A 25,401-nucleotide genomic window follows, 5' to 3' on the forward strand; every position below is an offset into this window, starting at 1 on the left:
CTTTGTCCTCACCTAGATATATTCGAAAATTCTCTCCCTTCCTTTATATTGGATGTCCGTGACGTTCCACTTTGAGCACTCTTTTTCTCATACATAACTTCCCCTTTCATGCATTTTGTCTTTACTACACTTGTGCGTTTGCACTGGTATTATATTGCTTTTTTCTCTCCTTAATTGTTCATCACGTGTACTTGTTGTCATTAATATTATTTCTTTAATACTGTATACTCACGCCTGATTGTAACGCGTTCACTAATTACGTCTCTTATTGTGTATGATTGTATTTCTAGTTTGTATTTCAGAGGTTTCATATTCGTTCATATTAGTATTGGCTTTATTCTTGTTTGTATTTTGCTATATGCTGTACTTGGCTGTTATCGGTCGTTCATTCTCTTTGTTTATTGTTTCATTAGTTATTTATATGTCTGTTGCCTGTTCTAGCTGTTTTCATTTACCGCTGTTTTCGCTTTTTTGCTTCATGCTTGCTGTCACGCCTAGTTTATATGTCTTTTTTTTTTTCTATCGCCTTGACTGCTGCATTACCTCCCCTGAGTGTCTTCCTTTGTAGTGAAATAAATTTACATTTTGTGCGTGTGAATGGTGTACCAGCACCAAGACCTTTGGGTTGTTCCTGGGCACCGAAAAATAAAGATTGATTGATTGATTGATTGATTGATTGATTATTATTATTATTATTATTATTAGCCTCTTAGTTTAGCCTCTTAACTGTTAATACCCCTGCATTCACCCTGTTATGCGTCGAGTGAATATTGCACACTCGTCCGCTGATTTTGCCGGGCCAAGTCCTTCAAGCCATTGGTGGCTTTGACAGGCCCGTTTCTTGTACTTTGAATTCTTTTGTGCAATAAAATTATTATTATTATTATTATTATTATTATTATTATTATTATTATTATTATTATTATTATTATTATTATTATTATTATCCAGGTATTAACTGGAATACCTTTACATATTCACACAACAATCATTATGTAGTTAGTAAGTGCAACCGGCTTTTAGATTTCATAGCTTTTAACACCTTGCAGCAACACAATTTAATTGAAAACTGTTGTGGTAATGTTCTTGACATTTGTTTATCTAATTTTGAAAATGTTCGAGTCTCGTCATCTGACATCTCACTTACTCGCTGTGACAAATTTCATCCTCCAATTCTAATAACGGCTTCGGTTTCTGTCCCACCTTCTGCTAATTCAAATCGTGCGGGGAATTCCCCCCGTTTCGCTTACGCACTTGGCGACTACGTTGGTCTCTTCGGTTTCTTCTCTTCTGTCGACTGGTCTGTTTTAAGCGAAATCAGCGATGTTGACGAACAAGTCAGTCGCTTCACTGAAATAGTTCTCAATGGTATGCGCCAGTACATACCTCTGCATACTCCTGCTCGCAGCAAGTTTCCGTTCTGGTTTTCCAAAGAACTTAGAACAGCGCTGAAACTTAAGGAGCGGGCCCACCATAAAGCGAAACGCCCTGGGCTGGATACATGGGCAGATGAATTTCGCCGCTTGCGTTCCCTTTGCAAACGCCTGTACAAGCGGGATCATGAGTCCTACCTTGATTATTTAGAGAACAGTGCCTCTAATCGTCCTACTGAATTCTGGCGATACGTTCGCAAGCGTTCGAATAAATCTGATAGTCATATTCACTTAGTTGACTCTCATGGGAATGAAATTCGGAATGTCGCTGACGGCTTTGCTCAACACTTTTCCTCCGTGTACAAATCTCCACTTTTCGACTCCGTGTGCCTTCCAGCTGGTGCACATAATTCCGTTCTTCTCGACGAGAAGTTAGTAAGTGAGAGTCTTAAGTGTTTGAAACCATCTTTATCCCCTGGACCTGATGGCATTCCAGCCGCCATAATAAAAGCCTTCAATAGTACCTTCGTCCCTGTTTTAACCACGATATTTAATAACTGTTTGAAAAATTCTGCATTTCCCCGCGTGTGGAAAACGGCGCGTGTTTTCCCTGTCTTCAAATCAGGAAACAAATCTGATGTTTCGAACTACCGCCCCATTTCTCTTCTTTGTGCAACCTCTAAGCTTTTTGAATTAGCTTTGCACAAAGTACTTTCCTTCCACCTCAAAAATGTAATCATTCATAATCAGCATGGTTTCATAAAAGGTCGTTCTACTACAACTAACCTTGTGACTTTTATGACGTATACATCAGCTGAAGTCCTTCAGAGGAGTCAGGTAGACGCTGTGTACTGTGATTTGAGCAAAGCTTTCGACGTTGTTACTCACTCATTACTTCTTCAAAAGCTTCTGCTGTTTGAGATCGACGTTTCAATTGTAGCCCTCCTACGCAACTATCTTCTTGATCGGTCCTGCTTTGTCAGTGTAAATGGACAGACCTCATTTGTTTACACTCCAACCAGCGGAGTTCCTCAAGGCTCGGTATTAGGCCCGCTTCTGTTCTCTGTTTTTATCAATGACGTTTCCTCCGTGGTCAAAAACTCCTTTCTCCTTTATGCGGACGATATAAAAATGTTCAAGGCAATACATACTCTTCACGATTGCTTGTCATTGCAATCTGACATATCCGCCTTCTCTGATTGGTGCTTGAAGAATGTGCTCACTCTCAATTCATCTAAAACCAAGGTTGTCTCATTTACGCGTAAAACGCACAGTCTTCTCTACTCTTATTCTGTGAATGGTAGGCCGCTGCCCAGGGTTGATGAAATTAATGACCTCGGCGTACTTTTCGACCGTAGCCTCAGCTTCTCCTCTCATACAAAACGCATTGCTCTACGGGCTATGCGTACACTCGGCTTCATCTGCAGGCTTTCGAGAGAGTTTTGATCCCCACTTCCTTTCTTAAAGCTCTACCTCTCCATATGCTTGCCGCTTTTGGAATAAGCGTCTGTTGTTTGGAACGGCACTTGCCAGTCGAACTGTGAAAAAATCGACAGAGTTCAGCTAAAGTTTTTACGCATATTTCAACATCGGTTTTCTTGCAAAACTTCCAGCTCTCGTCCCAGACGGAGTAACTCACTGCAGCTTCCTTCTCTTAGCTGCCGTCGCGTGAGGGCAGATGTAATTTTCTTGTATAAACTTCTTCATGGTCACATTCTATGCCCTCAGCTCCTAGCGCGTATCCTTTTGCGTGTACCGCGAAAGAGCATAAGGGAATTCAGACCATTCCAAGTTTCTGCGCTCCTGCACTCCCTCTCCCCTCTGGACAGAATGCAAAAGTTGTTTAATTCTCTTTGTCCTCACCTTGATATATTCGAAAATTCTTTCCCTGCCTTTATATTGGATGTCCGTGACGTTCCACTTTGAGCACTCTTTTTCTCATACATAACTTCCCCTTTCATGCATTTTGTCTTTACTACACTTGTGCGTTTGCACCGGTATTATATTGTTTTTTCTCTCCTTAATTGTTCATCACGTGTACTTGTTTTCATTGATATTATTTCTTTAATACTGTATACTCACGCCTGATTGTCTGTAATGCGTTCACTAATTACGTTTCTTATTGTGTATGATTGTATTTCTAGCTTGTATTTCAGAGGTTTCATATTCGTTCATATTAGTATTGGCTTTATTCTTGTTTGTATTTTGCTATATGCTGTACTTGGCTGTTATCGGTCGTTCATTCTCTTTGTTTATTGTTTCATTAGTTATTTATATGTCTGTTGCCTGTTCTAGCTGTTTTCATTTACCGCTGTTCTCGCTGTTTTCTTGTTTTCGCTTTTTTGCTTCATGCTTGCTGTCACGCCTAGTTTATATGTCTTTTTTATTTCTATCGCCTTGACTGCTGCATTACCTCCCCTGAGTGTCTTCCTTTGTAGTGAAATAAATTTACAGTTTGTGCGTGTGAATGGTGTACCAGCACCAAGACCTTTGGGTTGTTTCTGGGCACCGAAAAATAAAGATTGATTGATTGATTGATTGATTATTATTATATTATTATATTATTATTATTATTATTATTATTATTATTATTATTATTATTATTATTATTATTATTATTATTATTATTATTTGGTTTTTGGGGAAAGGAAATGGCGAAATATCTGTCTTATATATCGTTGGACACCTGAAACGCGCCGTAAGGGAAGGGATAAAGGAGGGAGTGAAAGAAGAAAGTAAGAAGGAGGCGCCGTAGTGGAAGGCTCCGGAATTAACTTTATTTTGCCTTAGAGCACGCGTTTTTATGGAGGAAAAACGCTAAGGCGCCCGTGTGCTGTGCGATGTCAGTGCACGTTAAAGATCCCCAGGTGGTCGAAATTATTCCGGAGCCCTCCACTACGGCACCTATTCTTCCTTTCTTCTTACACTCCCTCCTTTATCCCGTCCCTTACGGCGTGGTTCAGGTGTCCACCGATATATGCGACAGATACTGCGCCATTTCCTTTCCCCAAAAAACCAATTATTATTATTATTATTAGCCCACGTCAGCCAGAGCGGACGCCCTTTGACAGCTCGCGGTTATATGTGCCGTGTTGTTGTTTTCGAGATGCATGGATAAATAAGATAAGTTAATTAAAAACTATACGCAAATTAAGTAAGTCCATGTTACCTGTGTGTAGTTGAGTCATTTTACGCGACTACACAGATGAATTTAGGGAGAGCTTAAGATCAGGATCAAGCCTCTGAATGGTTGTTCTGAAGGAAGGCCTGGAATGCGAACAGTTTTAACAAGTCGGCTTTGGGAAAAGCGGTGTGTGTGCTGTATAGTAATTTGGTATGCTATCCCATCTTAAATCGCTCACAAGCAATTTCTATTATACCCCGTTTCAAACATCAACGCTGTGAAGGCTACGGAAGTAGCCGCGAAAAAATAAAGAAAGGTGTATCACTGCGCGCTGTCTGGGGCCGTGTTTCAATAAAGAAAACAAAATGCTATTCTGTGGCAGTATCTTCTAACGTGTCACTCCGGAGTATCGACATGCAACCGGAGGTGCGTGGCTTCAAATCCCGCATTGTGAAACTTCTTTTTTTTTCGCACATTTTTTTTCATCGCAAGTCGCATTTCGCGTGTCTTGAATGAGAAATCTCGTTTTGTTCAGAATCGCTTAAATGGATGCATACCGTGAAATCCGTTGTCAGTGAGCTGGCGCCGGCTTTTGGTCAGCAGTGGCGGTTTTCTTCCCGATTCTGCAGCATTGTGATTATAATTTTAGATGCAAGGGAAATTTTTGTGTGAAAAGATTACGTTCATTCGTCGGGTTTAATTAGCACAGTGGTGAGTACTGCGCCGTGCCCCGATTAACAAGTGGCCGTCTGCAACTTTCCATTTTGCCGTTGCCGAGGAACCGAGTACTTTGTGGGCCTCTCTTAAGCTACCTGGCATGTTATGCATTGCTCCTTGCAACCAGTTAGCGGCGGATCCAGTTTTCGCAAAAAGAGTCTGGGACCGACTTTGGCACTGTGCTGTAGAGTAGCCCGAAGGACTTGGCGAGAGCAATTATTTTTTACTGATCGTAAAGTTCAGAAGGAATTTAGAAAGCTGCTTTATCATACATGAGCGCAGAAAACGTATTCTAGATTTCTTAATCGCCTATTTTCTGACTGTATATATGCAACATTCTTGAGCATATCTGCAATTCGTTTATGTTTGTTAAGTTAGTTTTCGTTCTTAAGCAAAGCGCGTTTTCCTTTGTCATTGAAAAGAGAGCTCTATAACTGGGTTATGATATCCGGTAGAATAGCAGTATATTTAAACTGATGGGTCAAATTATTTATACACACACCACCCAAATATGGCCTGTTTTCCCGTGTTAAGTGTTAAATTTAGAACATAGTCTTGATTCACAAAGTGACAGAAAAGAGTACTGCCTCAAGAGATGCAGATTTGCTGTCGTGCAAAAATGTATATGAAGACAATAAAGAGGCAAGTCAACTTTTCTCGATTTCCCTGTTCTCCTAGAAGAGCAGAAGCTGCTCAGGAAGGATTTTTATGCAGCCAGGCAAAAAGAGTTCCGAGCTGTGGAAGCGCCAAATAAGAATGCAGTAAAAGTTCTACAACGCTATGAAGAAATATTTCGAAAGAGCAAACAATAAATGAGACAGGACAATAAAGAATGTTGACCCCGCAGTGTTCGCGAGAAATGGTTTATTCTGGAAACAGTCAGTGGCATGGATCACAGTGCATACAAATTAAAGGACACGTGCAGTGGAGACACACAGACACAATCTCAGTCAAGTGCTCCAAGATAGGGGAAAAATGTGCAGGCCATCGAACAACATTATTTCATACAACGAGAACCTGACCAATGTCCGTACAGGATTCAAAAAGCAGTGCATTTTCAGTCAACAAAATCAAATTCTTGGGACATGTACTAACAAAAACATTACTTGAAACAAACAAATTCACACTGAAACGAGGAAGAGCCAGCTTTAAATCTTTAACACCCCAAAGTTAAGAACAAAACATACAGTATTGGCTACCTCACATTGGCACTGCAGCATTGCATAAAATGTCGAAGCGACCAGAGATTGACAGTAACGCAAGACAACACCAAACCAGGACTCCCTTTTCAGGACATCAAGATCAGACACCCATATATACCATTTCCAGCCTTCACACACAAAATGAGGCCCATTTTTAGGGGTGTGCGAATTTTCGAAATTTTTGGACATCAAATTGAATAAATTCCAGTTCAATTAGTCGAACGAATCAGACAGTACATGTTCAAAATTATTTTAAACGTAATGAATTTTCTCTAAATATTTCAGATACTTTTCGAATAATTTACACAGCGCTTGATTAAGCTCCAGTGTATTTTTCTGCAATGAATCTTTCAAAAACTGCACACATTGACGACGTGTAACACTATTCGTATTGTAATTGGAAAAAGTACTATTTGTACTCTCTTACAAATTCTTTCATTTCATTTCTCCATTCTGCCTGCTGTCCTTTATTTCCGCTGCCCCAGCTCAGGTGCTTCAGTATCGATGGCAGATGCCGGGGCTAGCAAAAATCTTTTCCTTCCTTTTTACTATTATTTTCAATAAAACCACTACCACCACAAATTCTACTTCTATACAGACACAATTAACACGACCACGCACCACCAGCACCCCCACAACCTCCTCTTCCGCCGCTACCACCACGTCCTTTACATCCACCTCAACACCTACACTACAGGTTACTACCGGATACAATTTCATGCTAATGAGCATGTGCTTTACACACATGCACACACAAGAGTGACGACAGCATGGCGATGTGTCCTCTCTCTCTCACACACACACACACACACACACACACACACACACACACACACACACACACACACACACACACACACACACACACACACACACACACACACACACACACACACACACACACACACACACACACACACACACACACACACACACACACACACACACACACACACACACACACACACACACACACACACACACACACACACACACACACACACACACACACACACACACACACACACACACACAAAGGTGATCACAGCATGCCGATGAGTCATCTCTCTCCTCTCATTAGCTTGTGTATTACACAACCATTCGAAGTCAAACAAGTTCCAGAACCATTCGAAGTCAAACAAGTTCCTCAATGCCACTTAAATCTTAATCACTGAAATGAGTGCTCAACTCATCAGAAGAGGAGTTGAACAAGTCACAAATGCTGAAGACAACCGGTTCAGTTTCAGCGTCAACAATCATATCGCGTTGCCATACTTCAGCCTCAGCTTGCTCCACATGAACACAGAAGATTTGCCAATTTTCGTGGCCTACAGACGCTAGTGCTTCCGGCAGCAATTTTTCCACTTCGGCCAAAGTGAAACATTTCTTGCGACTGCCATGTATCTTTTCACCTGGCTCCAGACAAGTTCAATGGGATTAAACTCGCAGTGGTACTTTGGTAAACGAAGCACTTCGCGGCCATGCGTAGCTGCCAGGGTGTCGATGCGGTACGCAACGCTGGGTGTGTTGACCTTTTGAGAAAGCTCCAGCAGTTCTGCCCTCACCATGTCCTGTGACCACGGAACACCTTTCTTTGTGAGCCAAAGCTAAATATCAGCTTTGCGCGGAGACTTGGTAGGTGATTTTTCAAGAGCCGAGCTATGATATGGAGCATTGACCATGACGACAGTGATATTGGCCGGAATGTTTGTAAAAAGCTGTCGGTGAAACAGCTCTCAAAGTAGTCATCTATCTCAGAGTAGTAGTCAGCATGTTTTCTCTTTTTTGCTCTGAAGAAGCCAGCAGCGTCTCGCACGAATCCTGTTGCACTGCCCCCAACATGTACAAGGATCAAACGGGCCCCTTTGCCCGAAGGCGCAGCCAATTCCGTTGTTAAACCTTTCAGGAAGGCATCCTGAGATGACTTCACAGTCTTGTCCCGCCAGACGTATTCTTTTATGTGCCCTGCGTCGATCCAGGTTTCATGTAGGTAGATGATGCACCTGTAAATGCGAAGCCACCGCGCGCACGAGTCAAAGCTTCTAAATAAACAAACACACTGCAGCATGTGAGTAGGCAACACACTGAAACAAACACACTGCTGACCACTGTCTCACTAACAGCCACTCAAAGTTAATCGAGAAAAAGATTTATCTCGGCTTTATTGGTCCCTTGTTTGGGATTATATTTAGCGCCCAGGCGGCTTTTGATAGCCAGTTTATATTCACTGTATGTTGGCATGGGGTACTTGAATAACTCGGACACATTTAAAATCTCTTCACTCACGGCGACTGCGAACAAAAGCTTTCAACGTTCTCAGCAGTAGCACCAGTAACTCGCGCCACCGGAGCGACGGGCAGCGTACAGTGGGTGTTCATTCGTTCCTACGGTGACGACGAGATGGCACTACCCATTGCAGTGCTACGGCATTTTTGGCAGTTTTGTTGTTTTTGCTTGCCGCACCAATTGGGATTTAGCGATTCAATCTGACCCATGCAGACACGTGCCCGACCCAAACGTAGTGCAAAGCTGGCCGGGAAACGTCACCTCCACGCAAAAGGTCGGCGACAGCAACGTGGTTAAGACTATTTCTTTTAAAATGTGTTAGTCTCAAGCAACACTCGCTGTTACGACTACGAGGCTGCAACACTAACATCAAGCTCTATATGAAGCCAGTCTAAACGTGCTGCGTAAGAAAATAAGTAAGGATCGACTCGTACCTGCCCTGACTTCGGAATTCCTTGATCGCCCGTAGGTAGATGCGACGCCAGGCAATGATGTCACTTCGCTCGATCAGCGCAAGATTCCGTTTTCTTTTTTCAAATGTGAATCCGACGTCCTTCATCAACATCCACAACGTCGTTTTCTTGAGGTTAGGCAGGTCATCGTCCTCACTGACAGCCTTTAGCACACTGTCCAGTGTTGGGACATCCCTCTTCGCGTACATACTGTGCCCTTTCAGACGGATGACATGGACTGTGAAGTTGTCCTTCTTGGCTGTTCGCAAGCTTGAGATCTTCACGTCGCGAGGTCTTTTCTTCGGATACGCCAAAGGCCCACACAGACGCTCCGCCTTGATTTTGGCAACGGTACGGGGAGATACTCCGGTATCCTCGCTCGCAGCACTCAGTGCTTCCCGAACAGACTTCTCCGGAAAACGGGTCCTGGTACGAGAGTACACATTTGCAATTACTTGCTTGGCGTGCCTTGAGAGCTTGGATGTGTAAACCTTCGAGAAAACGCGTACAGGAGAGGTGGCCACGGACGCTGTGCTGGACGCCATTTTCTCAAAAGTGAAAGGGAGCCGGAAAAGTAAACACGGCGGCCAGGGTTGCGGGCACAGCAAAAACGTGAAATGGAAAATGACGACAAACGTAAAATACAAAATCACTGCTCTCGATCGATTCGCTCGCAATAAGAGAGCTTTTTGTCACGCTGACGACAAATGTATTATCTACGAAGCCTGCCGGCAAAGCATTTGTTATTTTTCGCTCACCAAAAGCAACGCACTAATTTGTGTCGTGGACGCAGGCAGCGCAAAAAAAGAGCGCTAGGTTTGACAGCGTTCCACATGATGTTTGAAACGGAGTATAGTTGCTCAAAGATGCTTATGGTACCTCTTTAATTGGCTCACCTTACATGCTTAGCGTATTATATGTCTATGCTTGTGAATGTCAATGTATCTGGTAACCTTGGCATGTGTACATATGCAAACAAAATTTTTTCCAATCAGTATATAATAAACGTCCCTTTGTGTGTGTCCATGGATGACAGTCCGTGGTATGGTGCGTGCGCGAATAGCGCATATGCTTCAAAGGGAAAACTGTATTATAACAGAAGACAAAAGTTCATGACAGCTGCCACCACTCCCTTCTCAATCTATTCCCTGAAGGCGCAATTGAGGTGTGCACAGAGAGTGAGTCAGTTGGCGCTTTCAATCGGAATAATAATAATAATAATAATAATAATAATAATAATAATAATAATAATAATAATAATAATAATAATAATAATAATAATAATAATAATAATAATAATAATAATAATAATAATAATAGGTTTTTGAGAGAAGGAAATGGCGCAGTATCTGACTTATATATCGTTGGACACCTGAAACGCGCCGTAAGGGAAGGGATAAAGGATGGAGGGAAAGAAGAATGGAAGAAGGATGCGCCGTAGTGGAGGGCTCCGGAATTAATTTTATTTTGCCTTAGCGCATGCGTTTTTATGGAGGAAAAACGCTGAGGCGCCCGTGTGCTGTGCGATGTCAGTGCACGGTAAAGATCCCCAGGTGGTCGAAATTATTCCGGAGCCCTCCACTACGGCACCTATTCTTCCTTTATTCTTTCACTCCCTCCTTTATCCCGTTCCTTACGACGTGGTTCAGGTGTCCAACGATATATGCGACAGATACTGCGCCATTTCCTTTCCCAAAAAACCAATTAATATTATTATTATTATTAGCCCACGTCAGCCAGAGGGGACGCCCTTTGACAGCTCGCGGTTATAGGTGCCGTGTTGTTATTATCGACATGCATTGATAAATAAGATTAATTAATTAAAAACTATACGCAAATTAAGTAAGCCCATGTTACCTGTGTGTAGTTGAGTCATTTTACGCGACTACACAGATGAATTTAGGGAGAGCTTAAGAACAGGATCAAGCCTCTGAATGGTTGTTCTAAAGGAAGGCCTGGAATGCGAACAGTTTTAACAAGTCGGCTTTGGGAAAAGCGGTGTGTGTGCTGTATAATAAATTGGTATGCTATCCCATCTTAAATCGTTCACAAGCAATTTCTATTATACCCCGTTTCAAACATCAACGCTGTGAAGGCTACGGAAGTAGCCGCGAAAAAATAAAGAAAGGGGTATCACTGCGCGCTGTCTGGGGCCGTGTTTCAATAAAGAAAAAAAAATGCTATTCTGTGGCGGTGTCTTTTAACGTGTCACTCCGGAGTATCGACATGCAACCGGAGGTGCGTGGCTTCAAATCCCGCATTGTGAAACTTCTTTTATTTTCGCACATTTTTTTTTCATCGCAAGTCGCATTTCGCGTGTCTTGAATGAGAAATCTCGTTTTGTTCAGAATCGCTTAAATGGATGCATACCGTGAAATCCGTTGTCAGTGAGCTGGCGCCGGCTTTTGGTCAGCAGTGGCGGTTTTCTTCCCGATTCTGCAGCATTGTGATTATAATTTTAGATGCAAGAGACAGATTTGTGTGAAAAGATTACGTTCATTCGTCGGGTTTAATTAGCACAGTGGTGAGTACTGCGCCGTGCCCCGATTAACAAGTGGCTGTCTGCAACTTTCCATTTTGCCGTTGACGAGGAACCGACTCCTTTGTGGGCCTCTCTTAAGGTACCTGGCATGTTATGCATTGTTCCTTGCAACCAGTTAGCGGCGGATCCAGTTTTCGCCAAAAGAGTCTGGGACCGACTTTGGCACTGTGCTGTAGAGTAGCCCAAAGGACTTGGCGAGAGGAATTATTTTTTAACTGATCGTAAAATTCAGAAGGAATTTAGAAAGCTGGTTTATCATACATGAGCGCCGAAAACGTATTCTAGATTTCTTCATCGCCTATTTTCCGACTGTATATATGCAACATTATTGAGCATATCTGCAATTCGTTTGTGTTTGTTAAGTTATTTTTCGTTCTTAAGCAAAGCGAGTTTTCCTTTTTCATTGAAAAGAGAGCTCTATAACTGGGCTATGATATCCGGTAGAATAGCAGTATATTTAAACTGATGGGTCAAATTATTTATACACACACCACTCCAATATGACCTGTTTTCCCGTGTTAAGTGTTAAATTTAGAACATAGTCTTGATTCACAAAGGGACAGAAAATAGTACTGCCTCAAGAGATGCAGATTTGTTGTCGTGCAAAAATGTATATGAAGACAATAAAGAGGCAAGTCAACTTGTCTCGATTTCCCTGTTCTCCTAGAAGAGCAGAAGCTGCACAGGCAGGATTTTCATGCAGCGAGGCAAAAAGAGTTCCGAGCTGTGGAAGCGCCAAATAAGAATGCAGTAAAAGTTCTACAACGCTATGAACAAATATTTCGAAAGAGCAAACAATAAATGAGACAGGACAATAAAGAATGTTGACCCCGCAGTGTTCGCGAGAAATGGTTTATTCTGGAAACAGTCAGTGACATGGATCACAGTGCATGCAAATTAAAGGACACGTGCAGTGGAGACACACAGACACAATCTCAGTCAAGTGCTCCAAGATAGGGGAAAAAATGTGCAGGCCATCGAACAACATTATTTCATACAACGAGAACCTGACCAATGTCCGTACAGGAATCAAAAAGCAGTGCATTTTCAGTCAACAAAATCAAATTCTTGGGACATGTACTAACAAAAACATTACTTGAAACAAGGAAGAGCCAGGTTGAAATCATTCACACACCCCAAAATTAAGGACAAAACATACAGTATTGGCTACCTCACACTGGCACTGCAGCATTGCATAAAATGTCGAAGCGACCAGATATTGACAGTAACGCAAGACAACACCAAACCAGGACTCCCTTTTCAGGAAATCAAGATCAGACGCCCATATATACCATTCGCAACCTTCACACACAAAATGAGGCCCATTTTTGGGGTGTGTGAATGTTCGAAATTTTTGGACAGCAAATTGAATAAATTTCTGTTTAATTAGTCGAACGAATCAAACAGTACATGTTGAAAATTATTTTAAACGTAATGAATTTTCTCTAAATATTTCAGATACTTTTCGAATAATTTACACAGCGCTTGATTAAGCTCCAGTGTATTTTTCTGCAATGAATCTTCCAAAAACTGCACACATTGACGACGTGTAACACTATTCGTATTGTAATTGGAAAAAGTACTATTTGCAGTCCCTTACAAATTCTACTTCTATACAGACACAATTAACACGACCACGCACCACCAGCACCCCCACAACCTCCTCCTCCGCCGCTACCACCACGTCCTTTACATCCACCTCAACACCTACACTACAGGTTACTACTGGATACAATTTCATGCTAATGAGCATGTGCTTTACACACATGCACACACATGAGTGACGACAGCATGGCGATGTGTCCTCTCTCTCTCTCTCTCTCTCTCTCACACACACACACACACACACACACACACACACACACACACACACACACACACACACACACACACACACACACACACACACACACACACACACACACACACACACACACACACACACACACACACACACACACACACACACACACACACACACACACACACACACACACACACACACACACACACACACACACACACACACACACACACACACACACACACACACACACACACACACACACACACACACACACACACACACACACACACACACACACACACACACACACACACACACACACACACACACACACACACACACACACACACACACACACACACACACACACACACACACACACACACACACACACACACACACACACACACACACACACACACACACACACACACACACACACACACACACACACACACACACACACACACACACACACACACACACACACACACACACACACACACACACACACACACACACACACACACACACACACACACACACACACACACACACACACACACACACACACACACACACACACACACACACACACACACACACACACACACACACACACACACACACACACACACACACACACACACACACACACACACACACACACACACACACACACACACACACACACACACACACACACACACACACACACACACACACACACACACACACACACACACACACACACACACACACACACACACACACACACACACACACACACACACACACACACACACACACACACACACACACACACACACACACACACACACACACACACACACACACACACACACACACACACACACACACACACACACACACACACACACACACACACACACACACACACACACACACACACACACACACACACACACACACACACACACACACACACACACACACACACACACACACACACACACACACACACACACACACACACACACACACACACACACACACACACACACACACACACACACACACACACACACACACACACACACACACACACACACACACACACACACACACACACACACACACACACACACACACACACACACACACACACACACACACACACACACACACACACACACACACACACACACACACACACACACACACACACACACACACACACACACACACACACACACACACACACACACACACACACACACACACACACACACACACACACACACACACACACACACACACACACACACACACACACACACACACACACACACACACACACACACACACACACACACACACACACACACACACACACAAACACACACACACACACACACACACAAAGGTGATCACAGCATGCCGATGAGTCATCTCTCTCCTCTCATTAGCTTGTGTATTACACAACCATTCGAAGTCAAACAAGTTCCAGAACCATTCGAAGTCAAACAAGTTCCTCAATGCCACTTAAATCTTAATCACTGAAATGAGTGCTCAACTCATCAGAAGAGGAGTTGAACAAGTCACAAATGCTGAAGACAACCGGTTCAGTTTCAGCGTCAACAATCATATCGCGTTGCCATACTTCAGCCTCAGCTTGCTCCACATGAACACAGCAGATTTGCCAATTTTCGTGGCCTACAGACGCTAGTGCTTCCGGCAGCAATTTTTCCACTTCGGCCAAAGTGAAACATTTCTTGCGACTGCCATGTATCTTTTCACCTGGCTCCAGACAAGTTCAATGGGATTAAACTCGCAGTGGTACTTTGGTAAACGAAGCACTTCGCGGCCATGCGTAGCTGCCAGGGTGTCGATGCGGTACGCAACGCTGGGTGTGTTGACCTTTTGAGAAAGCTCCAGCAGTTCTGCCCTCACCATGTCCTGTGACCACGGAACACCTTTCTTTGTGAGCCAAAGCTAAATATCAGCTTTGCGCGGAGACTTGGTAGGTGATTTTTCAAGAGCCGAGCTATGATATGGAGCATTGACCATGACGACAGTGATATTGGCCGGAATGTTTGTAAAAAGCTTGTCGGTGAAACAGCTCTCAAAGTAGTCATCTATCTCAGAGTAGTAGTCAGCATGTTTTCTCTTTTTTGCTCTGAAGAAGCCAGCAGCGTCTCGCACGAATCCTGTTGCACTGCCCCCAACATGTACAAGGATCAAACGGGCCCCTTTGCCCGAAGGCGCAGCCAATTCCGTTGTTAAACCTTTCAGGAAGGCATCCTGAGATGACTTCACAGTCTTGTCCCGCCAGACGTATTCTTTTATGTGCCCTGCGTCGATCCAGGTTTCATGTAGGTAGATGATGCACCTGTAAATGCGAAGCCACCGCGCACACGAGTCAAAGCTTCTAAATAAACAAACACACTGCAGCATGTGAGTAGGCAACACACTGAAACAAACACACTGCTGACCACTGTCTCACTAACAGCCACTCAAAGTTAATCGAGAAAAAGATTTATCTCGGCTTTATTGGTCCCTTGTTTGGGATTATATTTAGCGCCCAGGCGGCTTTTGATAGCCAGTTTATATTCACTGTATGTTGGCATGGGGTACTTGAATAACTCGGACACATTTAAAATCTCTTCACTCACGGCGACTGCGAACAAAAGCTTTCAACGTTCTCAGCAGTAGCACCAGTAACTCGCGCCACCGGAGCGACGGGCAGCGTACAGTGGGTGTTCATTCGTTCCTACGGTGACGACGAGATGGCACTACCCATTGCAGTGCTACGGCATTTTTGGCAGTTTTGTTGTTTTTGCTTGCCGCACCAATTGGGATTTAGCGATTCAATCTGACCCATGCAGACACGTGCCCGACCCAAACGTAGTGCAAAGCTGGCCGGGAAACGTCACCTCCACGCAAAAGGTCGGCGACAGCAACGTGGTTAAGACGATTTCTTTTAAAATGTGTTAGTCTCAAGCAACACTCGCTGTTACGACTACGAGGCTGCAACGCTAACATCAAGCTCTATATGAAGCCAGTCTAAACGTGCTGCGTAAGAAAATAAGTAAGGATCGACTCGTACCTGCCCTGACTTCGGAATTCCTTGATCGCCCGTAGGTAGATGCGACGCCAGGCAATGATGTCACTTCGCTCGATCAGCGCAAGATTCCGTTTTCTTTTTTCAAATGTGAATCCGACGTCCTTCATCAACATCCACAACGTCGTTTTCTTGAGGTTAGGCAGGTCATCGTCCTCACTGACAGCCTTTAGCACACTGTCCAGTGTTGGGACATCCCTCTTCGCGTACATACTGTGCCCTTTCAGACGGATGACATGGACTGTGAAGTTGTCCTTCTTGACTGTTCGCAAGCTTGAGATCTTCACGTCGCGAGGTCTTTTCTTCGGATACGCCAAAGGCCCACACAGACGCTCCGCCTTGATTTTGGCAACGGTACGGGGAGATACTCTGGTATCCTCGCTCGCAGCACTCAGTGCTTCCCGAACAGACTTCTCCGGAAAACGGGTCCTGGTACGAGAGTACACATTTGCAATTACTTGCTTGGCGTGCCTTGACAGCTAGGATGTGTAAACCTTCGAGAAAACGCGTACAGGAGAGGTGGCCACGGACGCTGTGCTGGACGCCATTCTCTCAAAAGTGAAAGGGAGCCGGAAAAGTAAACACGGCGGCCAGGGTTGCGGGCACAGCAAAAACGTGAAATGGAAAATGACGACAAACGTAAAATACAAAGTCACTGCTCTCGATCGATTCGCTCGCAATAAGAGAGCTTTTTGTCACGCTGACGACAAATGTATTATCTACGAAGCCTGCCGGCAAAGCATTTGTTATTTTTCGCTCACCAAAAGCAACGCACTAATTTGTGTCGTGGACGCAGGCAGCGCAAAAAAAGAGCGCTAGGTTTGACAGCGTTCCACATGATGTTTGAAACGGAGTATAGTTGCTCAAAGATGCTTATGGTACCTCTTTAATTGGCTCACCTTACATGCTTAGCGTATTATATGTCTATGCTTGTGAATGTCAATGTATCTGGTAACCTTGGCATGTGTACATATGCAAACAAAATTTTTTCCAATCAGTATATAATAAACGTCCCTTTGTGTGTGTCCATGGATGACAGTCCGTGGTATGGTGCGTGCGCGAATAGCGCATATGCTTCAAAGGGAAAACTGTATTATAACAGAAGACAAAATTTCATGACAGCTGCCACCACTCCCTTCTCAATCTATTCCCTGAAGGCGCAATTGAGGTGTGCACAGAGAGTGAGTCAGTTGGCGCTTTCAATCGGAATAATAATAATAATAATAATAATAATAATAATAATAATAATAATAATAATAATAATAATAATAATAATAATAATAATAATAATAATAATAATAATAATAATAATAATAATAATAATAATAATAATAATAATAATAGGTTTTTGAGAGAAGGAAATGGCGCAGTATCTGACTTATATATCGTTGGACACCTGAAACGCGCCGTAAGGGAAGGGATAAAGGATGGAGGGAAAGAAGAATGGAAGAAGGATGCGCCGTAGTGGAGGGCTCCGGAATTAATTTTATTTTGCCTTAGCGCATGCGTTTTTATGGAGGAAAAACGCTAAGGCGCCCGTGTGCTGTGCGATGTCAGTGCACGGTAAAGATCCCCAGGTGGTCGAAATTATTCCGGAGCCCTCCACTACGGCACCTATTCTTCCTTTATTCTTTCACTCCCTCCTTTATCCCGTTCCTTACGACGTGGTTCAGGTGTCCAACGATATATGCGACAGATACTGCGCCATTTCCTTTCCCAAAAAACCAATTATTATTATTATTATTATTATTATTATTATTATTATTATTATTAGCCCACGTCAGCCAGAGGGGACGCCCTTTGACAGCTCGCGGTTATAGCTGCCGTGTTGTTATTATCGACATGCACTGATAAATAAGATTAATTAATTAAAAACTATACGCAAATTAAGTAAGCCCATGTTACCTGTGTGTAGTTGAGTCATTTTACGCGACTACACAGATGAATTTAGGGAGAGCTTAAGAACAGGATCAAGCCTCTGAATGGTTGTTCTAAAGGAAGGCCTGGAATGCGAACAGTTTTAACAAGTCGGCTTTGGGAAAAGCGGTGTGTGTGCTGTATAATAAATTGGTATGCTATCCCATCTTAAATCGCTCACAAGCAATTTCTATTATACCCCGTTTCAAACATCAACGCTGTGAAGGCTACGGAAGTAGCCGCGAAAAAATAAAGAAAGGTGTATCACTGCGCGCTGTCTGGGGCCGTGTTTCAATATAGAAAAAAAAATGCTATTCTGTGGCGGTGTCTTTTAACGTGTCACTCCGGAGTATCGACATGCAACCGGAGGTGCGTGGCTTCAAATCCCGCATTGTGAAACTTCTTTTTTTTTCGCACATTTTTTTTCATCGCAAGTCGCATTTCGCGTGTCTTGAATGAGAAATCTCGTTTTGTTCAGAATCGCTTAAATGGATGCATACCGTGAAATCCGTTGTCAGTGAGCTGGCGCCGGCTTTTGGTCAGCAGTGGCGGTTTTCTTCCCGATTCTGCAGCATTGTGATTATAATTTTAGATGCAAGAGACAGATTTGTGTGAAAAGATTACGTTCATTCGTCGGGTTTAATTAGCACAGTGGTGAGTACTGCGCCGTGCCCCGATTAACAAGTGGCTGTCTGCAACTTTCCATTTTGCCGTTGACGAGGAACCGACTCCTTTGTGGGCCTCTCTTAAGGTACCTGGTATGTTGTGCATTGTTCCTTGCAACCAGTTAGCGGCGGATCCAGTTTTCGTCAAAAGAGTCTGGGACCGACTTTGGCACTGTGCTGTAGAGTAGCCCAAAGGACTTGGCGAGAGCAATTATTTTTTAACTGATCGTAAAGTTCAGAAGGAATTTAGAAAGCTGGTTTATTATACATGAGCGCCGAAAACGTATTCTAGATTTCTTAATCGCCTATTTTCTGACTGTATATATGCAACATTATTGAGCATATCTGCAATTCGTTTGTGTTTGTTAAGTTAGTTTTCGTTCTTAAGCAAAGCGAGTTTTCCTTTGTCATTGAAAAGAGAGCTCTATAACTGGGCTATGATATCCGGTAGAATAGCAGTATATTTAAACTGATGGGTCTTATTATTTATACACACACCACCCCAATATGACCTGTTTTCCCGTGTTAAGTGTTAAATTTAGAACATAGTCTTGATTCACAAAGTGACAGAAAATAGTACTGCCTCAAGAGATGCAGATTTGTTGTCGTGCAAAAATGTATATGAAGACAATAAAGAGGCAAGTCAACTTGTCTCGATTTCCCTGTTCTCCTAGAAGAGCAGAAGCTGCTCGGGCAGGATTTTCATGCAGCCAGGCAAAAAGAGTTCCGAGCTGTGGAAGCGCCAAATAAGAATGCAGTAAAAGTTCTACAACGCTATGAACAAATATTTCGAAAGAGCAAACAATAAATGAGACAGGACAATAAAGAATGTTGACCCCGCAGTGTTCGCGAGAAATGGTTTATTCTGGAAACAGTCAGTGACATGGATCACAGTGCATGCAAATTAAAGGACACGTGCAGTGGAGACACACAGACACAATCTCAGTCAAGTGCTCCAAGATAGGGGAAAAAATGTGCAGGCCATCGAACAACATTATTTCATACAACGAGAACCTGACCAATGTCCGTACAGGATTCAAAAAGCAGCGCATTTTCAGTCAACAAAATCAAATTCTTGGGACATGTACTAACAAAAACATTACTTGAAACAAGGAAGAGCCAGGTTGAAATCATTCACACACCCCAAAATTAAGGACAAAACATACAGTATTGGCTACCTCACACTGGCACTGCAGCATTGCATAAAATGTCGAAGCGACCAGAGATTGACAGTAACGCAAGACAACACCGAACCAGGACTCCCTTTTCAGGAAATCAAGATCAGACGCCCATATATACCATTCGCAACCTTCACACACAAAATGAGGCCCATTTTTAGGGGTGTGTGAATGTTCGAAATTTTTGGACAGCAAATTGAATAAATTTCTGTTTAATTAGTCGAACGAATCAAACAGTACATGTTCAAAATTATTTTAAACGTAATGAATTTTCTCTAAATATTTCAGATACTTTTCGAATAATTTACACAGCGCTTGATTAAGCTCCAGTGTATTATTCTGCAATGAATCTTCCAAAAACTGCACACATTGACGACGTGTAACACTATTCGTATTGTAATTGGAAAAAGTACTATTTGCAGTCCCTTACAAATTCTACTTCTATACAGACACAATTAACACGACCACGCACCACCAGCACCCCCACAACCTCCTCCTCCGCCGCTACCACCACGTCCTTTACATCCACCTCAACACCTACACTACAGGTTACTACTGGATACAATTTCATGCTAATGAGCATGTGCTTTACACACATGCACACACAAGAGTGACGACAGCATGGCGATGTGTCCTCTCTCTCTCTCTCTCACACACACACACACACACACACACACACACACACACACACACACACACACACGCACGCACGCACGCACGCACGCACGCACGCACGCACGCACGCACACACACACACACACACACACACACACACACACACACACACACACACACACACACACACACACACACACACACACACACACACACACACACACACACACACACACAAAGGTGATCACAGCATGCCGATGAGTCATCTCTCTCTTCTCATTAGCATGTGTATTACACAACCATTCGAAGTCAAACAAGTTCCTCAATGCCACTTAAATCTTAATCACTGAAATGAGTGCTCAACTCATCAGAAGAGAAGTGTAACAAGTCACAAATGCTGAAGACAACCGGTTCAGTTTCAGCGTCAACAATCATATCGCGTTGCCATACTTCAGCCTCAGCTTGCTCCACATGAACACAGCAGATTTGCCAATTTTCGTGGCTTACAGACGCTAGTGCTTCCGGCAGCAGTTTTCCACTTCGGCCAAAGTGAAACATTTCTTGCGACTTGCCATGTATCTTTTCACCTGGCTCCAGACAAGTTCAATGGGATTAAACTCGCAGTGGTACGGTGGTAAACGAAGCACTTCGCGGCCATGCGTAGCTGCCAGGGTGTCGATGCGGTACTCAACGCTGGGTGTGTTTACCTTTTGAGAAAGCTCCAGCAGTTCTGCCCTCACCATGTCCTGTGACCACGGAACACCTTTCTTTGTGAGCCAAAGCTAAATATCAGTTTTGCGCGGAGACTTGGTAGGTGACTTTTCAAGAGCCGAGCTATGATATGGTGGTGGTGGAAAACATTTATTTAAGACTATTTACAGGAGAGAGTGAGGCCTGGCCTTAAGGGCCAGCCCCTTACAAATTCTAGGAGGGATCCCTAGTCCGGGACACCTGTGGCTTCCGCAGCAGCTCGGGCCCTAGCCACGAGAGCTCTCTGGCTCTCTAAGGTAGAGCAGCCGAGCAGGGCAGCCTCCCAGCTCTCTCGGTTGGTTGAAGGGAAAAAGGGGTAAGCGGGGTTAGAGGGGCATGCCCACACCATGTGGTGCACGTCCGAGAACGCGCATCCACAGTGCGGGCACTCCCCGTTAAAAGCCGGATTAAAATGTTGCAGCACTGCCGGGCACAGTACTGTGTTGGAATATAAGCGAATGAGCCAACGCTCCTCGATTTTGGTTAGCCCTTTAGCAGGGGGATGAAAGCGGCTATGCTGTGTTTGGTATAATTGAACGACCTCTTTGAAGGTAATAGCCGGGTTAGGTTCCGATACCTCAGGCGGCAAGAGTCGAGGCGATGCCCGGTGGTTGAGCGCGCGGGATGAGGCGTCTGCCGCCTCGTTCCCGTCTAGTCCCGCATGTGCTGGGGTCCAGATGATGGCACGTGTCTCCGGGCGATCCCGGTACTCGCATCTGTGTAAAAGTTTGGCGGCGCGTCGAGAGATGCGGCCTTGTTTTAGATTCCGACAGGCTCCCCGGGAGTCGGTGATGATAACCCGGGAGTCCGGTTCTGCAGCGGCGAGTGCTATGGCGACCTCTTCCGCATGTGTAATGTTTGGGGCACGGAAAGTGAGTCCCTGAACGTGCGTGTTTTGATAGATTACTGCGGCCGTATACCATCCCCCGTGGTGTGGACCAGCAGCATCCGTGTAGAAGACTCCGTAGCGAGAGCCGTAGCGGTCGTTAAGGGCCGTCGCGCGCGCGATTCGACGGCCCTCGTGAGTCTCCTTTGTCATGTTTTGTGGCAGAGGTTGGACCTGTAGCGCGCGGCGCCAGTCCTCTGGAACATTGGTCCTTTCCTCTGCTTGTGCTGTGTAGGCAATGTGCAGGCGGTGTAGGAGGCTTCTGCCTGCTGACGATTTGTTCAACCGCACGTATTGGTTGTTTAAGTGCGCCTCGCGTAGCTCCCCAAAGGTGTTGGTCATCCCAACGTCGATGAGCCGTTGATTGGACGTCGTTATGAGGAGGTCGAGGGCGCGCTTATAGATTTTGCGAAGGATCACCTCTAGGGCGTTCTCGTCGCATTTCCGCAAGTAGAGATAGGGTGCCGAATACAGTATCCGGCTGGTTACGAATGCATTGGCCAGCCTCAGGGCGTCTTTGCATCGTAATCCCCCCCGTTTGTTAGACACCCGGCGGACCATGCGGCCCACCTGGTCTCCAATCTTGCGGAGTTTCTGCAGGGTTGTATCAATCTTGCGGTTGCGATTGATTAAGAGTCCCAACACTCTGACCTCATCGTGTTCAGGGATGGGGCCGCTAGCAAGGGTGAGGTAAATTTTGGTAGTGCACTTCGGGTTGGGCCGAAGGTGCACGAATTCTGATTTGGTCGGGGAGCATTCCAGGCCACATCGGCGAGCGTATCCGTCCACGATAGTCGCCGCTTGTTTCAGGTTGGCCTCGATCTGTCCCAACGACCCATGTGTTGCCCAGAGCGTGATGTCGTCAGCATACAGGGAATGCCTGATGCCTGGGACATCATTAAGCAGAGGGGGGAGGTGAGCCATGGCGAGATTAAAGAGGAGGGGAGAGAGGACTGCTCCTTGCGGGGTTCCTCTTGTACCCAGGGGGTACGGGCCATGCTCCTGGTCTTGGATACGTATATAGGTTTGCCGATCAGTGAGAAATTGTTGAATGTACCTAAACGTGTTGTGGCCACAATTCGTCTGTGACAAATGTGCGAGGATGATGTCGTGGGTCACGTTGTCAAACGCCCCCTTGAGGTCCAAGGCGAGGACCACCTTGTCGTCACTGGGGTGTTCGACTGGATCCAAGACTTCCTTGTGTAGTTGGAGCAGGACATCCTGCGCGGATCGGTGTGGGCGGAATCCGTACATGGTGTCCGCAAAGAAGTGTTTCGATTCCAGATGTGTTGAAAGTCTATCTCTGACCATAGTTTCCATCAACTTCCCCGCACAAGAAGACAGTGAAATAGGCCGGAGATTCTCAATATTTATGGCTTTTCCGGGTTTCGGGATGAAAGTGACTAGTGCAGTTTTCCAGTCCATTGGGACGGTTGTACCCCCTTCCCATATTGTGTTAAAGTACTGAAGAAGGCACAGGTATGCCCGGTCAGGGAGGTTAGCAAGGAGCTTAATCGTCACTCTATCCCGTCCGGGTGCCGTGCCGCGCTTCATTTTTGCCAGGGCCGCTTTTAGGTCATGGAGCTGGAACGGTCTGTCCAGCTCCTCATTCTCAGAGCCTGCATATGAGTATGCCGACCCGCGGGAGTCCTGGATGCTACAGAGATATTTATCTATGAGAGCTGTAGCCAATTTGGTAGTGTCCCCGTCGAAAGCGTGAATAGCTCTCTGTAGGTGTTTCTGGATTTCGTTGCGTGTTTGAGTCGGATCGATCAAGGCGCGGAAGAGGCGCCATGTGCTGCGATTCGACATTTGTCGAGCCGCAGTATTTCAACGGTCCACCCAGTTAGAATCAGCGAGTTGGGCCGCATAATCGGCTGCCTCCTGGGTGAGTGCCGCTATACGAATTTTGAGTTGGCGGTTGTGCTTCTGCCGGCGCCATCGGCGGATGAGGCTATGCCGGGCCTCCCAGAGGTGCAGGAGGTGGTTGTCCACCGCCGGCGTTGCCTCTGAGAGTTGAACCTGTTGTTCAGCCTTACGAAGCTGGGCCACCAACTGTTGAGACCAAGATTCATAACCCTGTTGGGCTATCGGTTCAAGGTCAGTGTACTTCGAGCGAAAACGAGTCCAGTCTGGGAGTGTAGCTTTTGCGGTGTGAGCGTGTGAGAGGTTTCGTGCGGAGTGTTGTAAGGAGGATGCAGTGGTCGCTACCGAGGGTTTCCTCGGCGTTGTGCCAATCCGCATATTGTATGTTTTTGGTAAAGGTAAGATCCGGACATGTGTCCCGTGTTACGGAGTTACCTATTCTGGTGGGGTGGGCAGGATCCGTGTGGAGGGTTAGGCCCAACGTGGACATAAGCTCCGCCAGCTTTCGTCCGCGTTTCTCCTCTTTACGGTAGCCCCAGAGAGGACTGGGGGCGTTGAAATCCCCAACTATGATGAGGGGTTCCTTTCCTGCCACCTTGAGGGCTTTGCTAAATATTTCAGTGTATGTTACATTGGGGAGTTTTTGTGAGCTGTATATGTTGAGTTCGTGTAGTGAGGGATCCTGTTTCCTAAGCGGTAGGAGGGTCACCATAACGTACGAATAGTCTGCGTTACATGCCAGATCGACAGCGGTAGCCGTTAAGTTTTTATTCACGCAGAGTGCGGTCCGCGCGTCCCGCTGATAGACTGTATAACTGGTCAGTGTGACATTCTCTCCGGGCTCCTCCGAGAGCGTTGTTAAGTGGAGTCCGAAGGCGGCCCGCTTAGTGCGTGCGCGGAAACCTCGACAGTTCC

General features: G+C 44.9%; 3 protein-coding genes across 3 annotated transcripts; all 3 read right to left on the minus strand.

The window, feature by feature from the left end:
- Positions 1 to 7,977: 7,977 nt before the first annotated feature.
- LOC144113317 (uncharacterized) lies at positions 7,978 to 9,699 on the minus strand. The gene is made up of 2 exons (XM_077646310.1): positions 9,137 to 9,699; positions 7,978 to 8,419 (listed from the first exon to the last, which is right to left on the minus strand). Exons 1-2 carry the CDS (start codon positions 9,697 to 9,699, stop codon positions 7,978 to 7,980), a joined length of 1,005 nt encoding a protein of 334 aa, XP_077502436.1.
- A 5,510-nt stretch (positions 9,700 to 15,209) lies between these two features.
- Positions 15,210 to 17,122, minus strand: LOC144135132 (uncharacterized). The gene is made up of 2 exons (XM_077667885.1): positions 16,595 to 17,122; positions 15,210 to 15,877 (listed from the first exon to the last, which is right to left on the minus strand). The coding sequence occupies exons 1-2, from the start codon at positions 16,819 to 16,821 to the stop codon at positions 15,481 to 15,483; spliced, it is 624 nt and encodes a 207-aa protein (XP_077524011.1). The 5' UTR covers positions 16,822 to 17,122; the 3' UTR covers positions 15,210 to 15,480.
- A 4,732-nt stretch (positions 17,123 to 21,854) lies between these two features.
- LOC144135145 (uncharacterized) lies at positions 21,855 to 23,783 on the minus strand. Its single transcript, XM_077667889.1, has one exon. It carries the CDS (start codon positions 23,542 to 23,544, stop codon positions 21,922 to 21,924), a length of 1,623 nt encoding a protein of 540 aa, XP_077524015.1. The 5' UTR covers positions 23,545 to 23,783; the 3' UTR covers positions 21,855 to 21,921.
- Positions 23,784 to 25,401: the final 1,618 nt, after the last annotated feature.

This window comes from Amblyomma americanum, chromosome 1 (assembly GCF_052857255.1).
Source record: "Amblyomma americanum isolate KBUSLIRL-KWMA chromosome 1, ASM5285725v1, whole genome shotgun sequence".
In the NCBI taxonomy this organism is placed as follows: domain Eukaryota; kingdom Metazoa; phylum Arthropoda; class Arachnida; order Ixodida; family Ixodidae; genus Amblyomma; species Amblyomma americanum.